This window comes from Pygoscelis adeliae, unplaced genomic scaffold (genome assembly GCF_000699105.1).
Source record: "Pygoscelis adeliae isolate BGI_AS28 unplaced genomic scaffold, ASM69910v1 Scaffold4, whole genome shotgun sequence".
Taxonomy (NCBI): Eukaryota; Metazoa; Chordata; class Aves; order Sphenisciformes; family Spheniscidae; genus Pygoscelis; species Pygoscelis adeliae.
This window is the reverse complement of record NW_008824986.1, coordinates 9,607,073-9,614,957: the sequence shown is the minus strand read 5'-3', so window position 1 is coordinate 9,614,957 and position 7,885 is coordinate 9,607,073. Positions and strand designations below refer to the sequence as shown.

The 7,885-nt window shown below is 39.7% G+C and overlaps 1 protein-coding gene across 2 annotated transcripts in view; it reads right to left on the bottom strand.

Moving 5' to 3' along the window:
• ADAM12 (ADAM metallopeptidase domain 12) overlaps positions 1-7,885 on the bottom strand; it is a 187,080-nt gene that overhangs the window by 21,332 nt on the left and 157,863 nt on the right. The window contains exons 13-14 of one of the 2 annotated variants that reach the window (XM_009325861.1): positions 6,563-6,652; positions 4,951-5,146 (exon numbers count right to left, since the gene is read on the bottom strand). In XM_009325861.1, the coding sequence (XP_009324136.1) occupies positions 4,951-5,146; positions 6,563-6,652 (286 nt within the window). The remainder of the gene's footprint in view (positions 1-4,950; positions 5,147-6,562; positions 6,653-7,885) is intronic. The other variant, XM_009325862.1, reaches the window with a different exon arrangement.

Below are 7,885 nucleotides of genomic sequence, written 5' to 3'. Positions count from 1 at the left end.
CAAAATGACTGCTCATGTCCTGTGCTTTGACTGTAAGTGACCTAACAAAGACATATTAAAAAAATGGTGTTAAAGGGAGAAAGGGCTCACTGAAATGCTAAGAGAGTTTAAGGTATTTATCTTCCTCTTTCACCTGGTGAAACTTTTTTTGTTTGATTGGTTTTTTTGAATGTAGGTGTCAAGTGTGCTACACATAATGGAAAGCAGCCTGCAGGAAGAAGAACACATCTGCAGCATCCTTGCAGGGCTCAGACAGTGAGCTTTAACTCCAACCAATGTTGGAGTGTTTTCTTGACAAGAAAACAGATCTCATGGAGTACCAAAAAATGCTCCCCTGCCAGGCTCATAGCAGTCTGTGTATGAAAGCACCTGGTACCCAATGATCATCTGTGGCTTGTAAACCAAAACCTAGCTTCCATTTCTGTCTTTGGTATCAAACCAAAACACATTGTTGCTTGGGATTCAGATGGCTGTTCCCTCTCCTGACTAGTTTCTCACAATACCTGGACTTTTTTATAGATGAAAACATATCAGAGTGTAAGAAGCTGAACAGATGGAGCTACCAAAGTTAAAAGGAGGTTTTCAGAGGATGCTTAAGGAAAAGAGTTGTAATGTTGTGTTTCTGGAGGAAACCCATTTATCATGATTGCACCATATAAACTGAAGCAGAAAGTCCTGTCTTCCTCTATTTTGCTACCTCTACAGCCAAAGGCAAAATGATTTGTGAAAGATTTCCAGTGGTTATTAAGTGCTTTGAGCTGGATGAGCAGAGTTTATTTCACTTTGCTATTGATAATTATAGTATCGTGACCCTGTAATTAAGGTCCTGTCAGCCTTTCCCCACCAAGCCTTATTCAAGGGATTAAATCAGCCGTTTGAAACTGCAGAAGGTCAAAGCTCACCACTGCCGTTGTCAGCCTGGAGACTTTTTTTTCTCCAAATGTGTATATTGATGAGCCCACTTCTTCTCTATACAGTTGCAAGAAAGAGAGGTGCTCTATGCTTTTGGAAGCGATACAGAAATGCTGTGTCATTTCAGATCAGTGCAAGACCTGCTGCAATGAGAAAATACCGTCACAGTTTCCCGAAAGAGAAGAGAGAAATTTCTGACCATGGTGCTGATTCCAAGAACAGAGAAACACCCGTTATCAGGATGACAGCAGAAAAGAAAGATATTTCAATTCAGTTCCCAACATTGTCTCAAGACTTATTTAAAAATATTATACAGTGTTTCTGGGTGTAGAGGGGGAAAAAAACCAACCTCCGAGTAACAGACTGAAGTTCTGTCGCTCAGGCTATGCCAACTAGCACCACCAACAACTATATAAATAAATATAAGCATAAAAATACAGTTCTCTGTCATGTGATTCGCACCTGGATTTTATATGTCATTAAGTTTGTTTTACTGCACTGATGATGCAAACCAAACTTTCTACAAGCTCCCCTTGGCCTCTCTTTTCATCTCGGTGATCCCTGTTGTTAAGGGATCCCTGTGCGGGAGTGAGATGGGGTTGAGCTCTTATTTTTTGCACTTAAGGAGTATCCTAGCTCTCACTACCTCTGAGAATATGACTTAATGCCTTTCACATCTCCAAAAGAAAAGGCCTGGCCATAAATCTGTGATGATCAAAATAGTTTGATTTTACTGAATTCAAATCTTTACAGTGCTTGGATAAATCAGTATTTTTGCAAAAAACAGTTAGCAATGGTTTGGTCAGCTAACTTACATGGGAAGTCCATCTATTTTGCCTATAGGGTTGTACCTGGAGAAAACTGCAAAGCTCTTACAGCAGTGACAGGCCTTTGTAACAAGTATTGACATTGAAATGAAGATTGTTCCTGCCTAAACAAATGGCCATGTCTCTGCAACAAATTTAAGCATGTTCTAATTATTAAGTCAATGCCTGCCATTGGCTCCCCAAAATCATTACTTTTTTTCCCTCTTGGGGAAAAGTAGGAAAACACACTGACAAACATCTCTTTTCCTTCCCTAAAGAAGAATTTTCTTGTCAGTGTGGAAAAAGCCATGAGTCTAAAGCTGAGAATCATCTATTTCTTGGTAATCAATAATTTCTCTTTCTTAAGTAGCTTTATCTGTGTATCTAGTTGCTCCTGGAAAATGCCAGTGGGGTACCAGACATTACACAGATGCATTACTATCGATGTATCTTTCAGTCACACTACTATCAATAGGTCAGATCAGTGCAATTTGGTATTTTTGAATATGAAACAAAAAAGGTCACAAGCAATTCATGCATGTTGCTCCTTAAAAAGAAAAATGACATGAATTAAAGTGAGAGAGAGAGTAGAGAAATTTGTGTGTTCTGGCAACGAACTTGGTCTTTAAGAGGAATTTATGGCTATTTTCAGAGACTGTCCCCAGGTGCTCCTCCACACTTTCATACCAAGCTTTCCATGCTATTGCAGATAGGGAATAGCAAAAAATATTCCTCTATTTGATTTGAATTTATCTGTTGAAATAAAAAACCCCAAGGATATGCAAGTACTTCTTTCTGGAAACAGGTTCCTATTGCTCAGCCTAATGTAAACAAGCTCTGACAGTGCTCATCATTTTTCTTTAGCTAGACCTAAAAATATGAAGATTGATGTTTATCATTGGGCTACTGGACATCTGTAATCTGATGAATAAAGAAAGATATACAAAAGAAGACATTGATAAGGAATTCAATATTAAAATAATATTCACTGAATATTATTTTAAGAAAAGTTATTGGATTTTGTTCTGCATGGCTTTCTCCTACTGGGAAGAAGAAAAAAGGGATTAATGTAAAAAATGAACTATGATCTGTTTTCTCTTTACAGTATAGAATTTTAAAAAAAAAACATACAACTACTCCTCCACTCCAACATACACAGTTAAAAACAATTTTAATCAATTGCAACAGTCTGGTAGAAGGTTCAAATGTATCTTTTTGATACGATGTCCAGAGACAACATCTTAGAATGTCAAGTCTCTCTTTCTGCTGCAAGCAAGATTGGAAGGAAAGTTTTTTTATCTGTCCCATGATATTTTTCCAACTGCATGGCCCACCTAGCCCTCTTTCCATTCCACCCCGCATCTGCCAGCTCATACTCCAACCAGATGTGATCAAGCGGTGGATATTCACATCCCTAGTCTTTAACTCCAGAATATAGGCCTCGGTTTTAGCTTGAACCCTATCTGCTAAACTGTTTGAAAGTTTAGTTTCTGGCATTATTTCTAATTTATACTTCCAACAATGTGATCAGAATCAAGCCTTTCAGTTCAAGTTTGGTAATGTCCCATCCTCCCTTTCAAAATCTTTATCCTTGGGTATTCCCAACACAAATAAGGGTATTCCACTTAAAGTCTGTTTGAACTTTGTTCTTAACAAACTAATCTTTCTCATAAGCAGACCACCATAGCCTTGACCACTGGAGACTCCACGCACAGCAGTGCCCATATTGAATAATCCTCCAAAAAGGAAGACAAGACAGAATTAGGGGACCCCGGGGGGTTTGGAGGACGTGCTATGTTAGGAAACAGACCTGGCAAGGGAGCTGCAGCAATTCAGCTCCCTGACCTTTAGTTGAATTTTTCTCAGCGACTGAAATTAACAGTCCTACCGAGTAACTTTCCATGGCATGGGAAACTGGTTCATAAGGAGATTTTGCTTTATACAAGAGAAAATGCCTCTGTATCCAGGGGATTAAAAATCCCAGTATGACTAAGACTGGAGGCTATAATTGTACATGCCTATATGAGCTCATATTAACTCTACGACGTGAGTGGGATTCGGAGGAGTATATCAGATGCATGGTTTGTTCCACGTGGGGAGTTTAATTTTAAACTGGAACTCCTCTAACATGTTCTTATACCCACATGACCAAGCTAACCTATCTGCATCAGTGGCATTATTTCTTCAGATCTCTTTAAAACAAAAATTTTGAATGGTCCAAGTCCCTGTGAAGATAACAGATAAATTCTTCAATAGACTTCTGATGAGGGTTTTGACCAAGGGAAACATCTGTGTGTCATTATATTGATACATAAGTTTTGAAACAGAGTTAAAGACAGAGAGATACTGAATTGAGGGAGGCTAAGGGAGTGGAAAATGTTAGTTTAAAAGAAATAATAAAATATAGCTCTAAATAATGCTTCTCTTCAGGAGAGTTTGAAGTATTTTTCCCTTGTGAGAGGGGGCAAGTGAGATGCTGAAGTAGACATGACTTGTCCCCAGCGATGCTGGAGGCAATAGCAAAATGCTGAGTTAATGCTCATATTTCAGTGGAAGGGCCACAGGACGTAACAGAAAACTGAACACCGTTCCTGGGATACCATCTGCTTAGGATAACCCAAGAACTCATGTTATTAGATTTTTTGCAAAAAGAATGTAAATTCCCATGGGAGAATAAAATCTCCTTCTGCTTCAGTACATACTCTGCTAAGAGTACTGTCAGGAGGCAGGTTTACAGGGTAACACCAATTAATAAAATACACAAAATGATACAAGAATCTTACATTAATGTCAAATATTGAACTCTGTTTTGGGGTGTAGACAGACATATATGTTTTGCAGATGAGCAATTTAGAGCACAGAAGGAAGCTTACATACCAGTCTGAAAAGGGATGTGATTTCAACCTGTCAGGAGTGTTCAGCACTTTGTAGGATAAGGCCATATCAAAGTCAGTATTAAATGATTTGTCTAAGTTCACATAGCCATTTGCAGCAGTGTTGCAGAATGAACCTAGTTACTGTTGCTCTCTACCTCTTGCTGCAAGAAATGAACATAACTGCAAATCAAGGATAAAATGAATCACAAAATTATTCCCTCATTATTCAGTTCTCCATTTCAGAAAAGAATAGATACAGATTGGTACTGTATGAAATTCCTCCAAATCCATCTATAATCACACGCTTTTTTTTTCAAGTCTATCTCATAAACAGATCTCCTGGTTCTCAAACTCACCTTGGCCCCAGAGGGTGATACACTGCTGCTCGTGGGTCTGGCATATGCCATTGTAGCAATAACCGTCCACCCTGTGGCATGCATGCCCATCGTGTAGGTACACATTAGCTGGGCAGTGAGGGCTGGCTCCTGTGCAAAACTCTGGCAGATCACAGGAATTACTTGACTCTCTGCAAGAAATCCCCGCTGGTTTTAACTGCAAAACAAAAAAAACCCCTTAACTGCTGTAATTCCAATCAATAGGAGTTATGCAGCGGTATAACGCATGCAGCGCATGAACAGCTTTTTCCACTGGCTCTGCACCAACTGACCACAGAGGACAGTATAAGGATTACACAGCTCTTTAAATACATTTATTTGACACAGGTTGCAAAGGGTTTGGCAGTAAGGAGGGCCAAACTTTTGCAGCTGCAAACATGACTCACGTGGCTCAGGTCAGAAGGTAAATCCAGCCTTTTGTTAGTTTTCAAATATGAACCAAATCTTTCAGTGTGCTTCCTGCAATCATGCCTAAACACACAGGCACAGAAACAGTTTGGGCTGTACTGCAAAGGATGCTCTGTAGCAACGACCAAGTCAGACCAGAAACCTTTTCATCCATATGGCTACAACAACAAGGCAGTGACCAGGGCAGCCAGCTGATCACGTAACATTATATGTTACGTTATGGCTTGTGAACCCACCAGCCCACCTGACTCTGGATTCAGCTGCTTGACAGCTTCCTGGGATGGAGGTGCATTTCCTCATGGAAATGTTGCTCTGTCATGGGCATCAAGATCTTCTTCAACTTAATTATACAACGAGTCCATGTAACTGTTCCTGTCCTGTCCTGATTTCCCTGGATAACTACATTTTTTCAGAGCTGAAGGCAACCAGTAGGCAATGGTGGAATGTGCCAGTCTGAACATTCACTTATCAACAACAACCACAAAAGATGGGTGTGCTCTGGGAGCAACACTGAATTTTAACTGCATCATCTTTGGTAAAAAGCAAAAAGACATAAAGATTGATTTTGCTAAAAAGCATTTGCTAGCTGTTTTGACAGCTTGCTGCTACTGAGCTTTTAGGCAGATGCTTGCCACAGACACAATGGAAACTTGCTGAATGCTTTATTAGACCATATGCAAGAGATGGTCTGAGAATTCAAGAAGGCAAATGCCTGCAGCAAGTCGGCTTTTTATAGTACATTAGGAGTCCACAAGACCTGATGATATGCCATTAAAAATATATATGCTGTTGACAGAATTAGTATTTTAAGAGTCTTCCCATAAAAAGAGGGTCCAGCATTTAATGACTGCTTGCCAGAGCACAACATCCATATAAGCGTGAAAAAAATCAAAGCATATAAAAGTTCATGAAAAAAGAAGAGGTTTTGCATGAGCAAATGAATTGGCTACAAATAGCACAGACACCATTAAAAAAGTCTGTTGATCTGCTCCTTCAGTAACTTACAGTTTGAGAATTTTTTAAATTGCTTACATGAAATGCAAGTGTCTTAATGCTCAGTGATACCAATTTGCTTGTTCTGCATCCTTGCTTACTGCTCTGCAGTTGAGAAGATTATGGAATACTTCCCACCCCACACAGATAAGAAATGTTTCTGTTGGTTCACCTTGCAGTCTTCGCAGCAAAGTCCATGTGCACACACTGCTCCCGGTTTCAAAGTACAGGTAGTTGCATTACAGCACCGGTTTGTACATTCCTAGATGGAGGATAAATTTAGAGCAGACAACTTTCAGTCACAATGAGCTGTAAATCAAGAGGCTGCCTATAGCTCCGCCAAGAAAAGCTAGGCATGAAATAATGAATTATGCATGAAATTCTACAACTTGATCCAAACAGTCTTGTCTGTCCTCAGATTCAACAAGCGCAATAATTGTAGTAAAGCCAGAGAAGCCATTGAGGAAGGCTGGTTTATTATAGCTATGGATCCAATCCCAAACATCACAGACAGCTCAAGTATGCTGATACCAATCCTGATACAGTAGTATAGTATTTTATTTCCACAAAAATCAGTGGAATGATTCCATTGCCTCCTGCGAGGATCCAGGGCCTGTGTTACAGTTACTGAGCATCACCACTACAGCTCTCTATTTTGTGATAGTTGCTCACCAAACTTCTGTATTGCATGGAGACTGGTGGCTGCCACAAAGAAAGATGATGACACTATTCCGTGTAATCTCTTATCAGCGTATGCCAGTAACAGAGCTCTGAGAAAAGTATGAATTGCAGTATCACTAACTGATACATCCCAATTTCACACTTACGGATTAGATGGTGGCATGTGTGGGCTTTTGCAAACTTTACTCTCCATAGAATGAGCTAGTAAGAAGTTTTGGAAAATAAAGGTTTGTTTTTCCAAGATTATGCTCACAAGCTGCGAGTTACATCAGCTGCGCTGGAATCTCAGCTCTCTAACAAAAATAGCAGCAGATAAAATTGCTCTTCAGCTGTGTTAAGTCAGTTTGACTTAACAAGGGATCACTAACAATATAGGGAACACAGGAAAAATGAGTGGGTTAGAATGATGTTCACAGCCTCTTGTTACTTTATTGGCTTTTGTAAAGCTTTCCAACTGGAAGATAGGGCTACCACGGCACTCACAAATAAAGAGCAAAATGATTCTCAGCATTTCACTGTTTTCTTAGATAATCTCTGCCTGAATATACAAAGCTAACTGTGCTGCTCTGAAGCAGTGGAACAACTTCCTGCACCTATTTTTGATCATGCCGGAAGGCAGCAGGCTATGCAAATATTTCTGTGCAGCTGCTGTATTTAAGAAGTAACTTTCCTCTGCACAGAAGCACATTTTATAAATTCACCTCAATAGCAATCTGAGAAAAGCAGAGTGGAGGAAAGCAATGTCAGTCCAATTAAGGTACTTCTGAAACAGTCAGCTCCTATAGTCCATCATCTGGCCCTACACCAGCCAGCC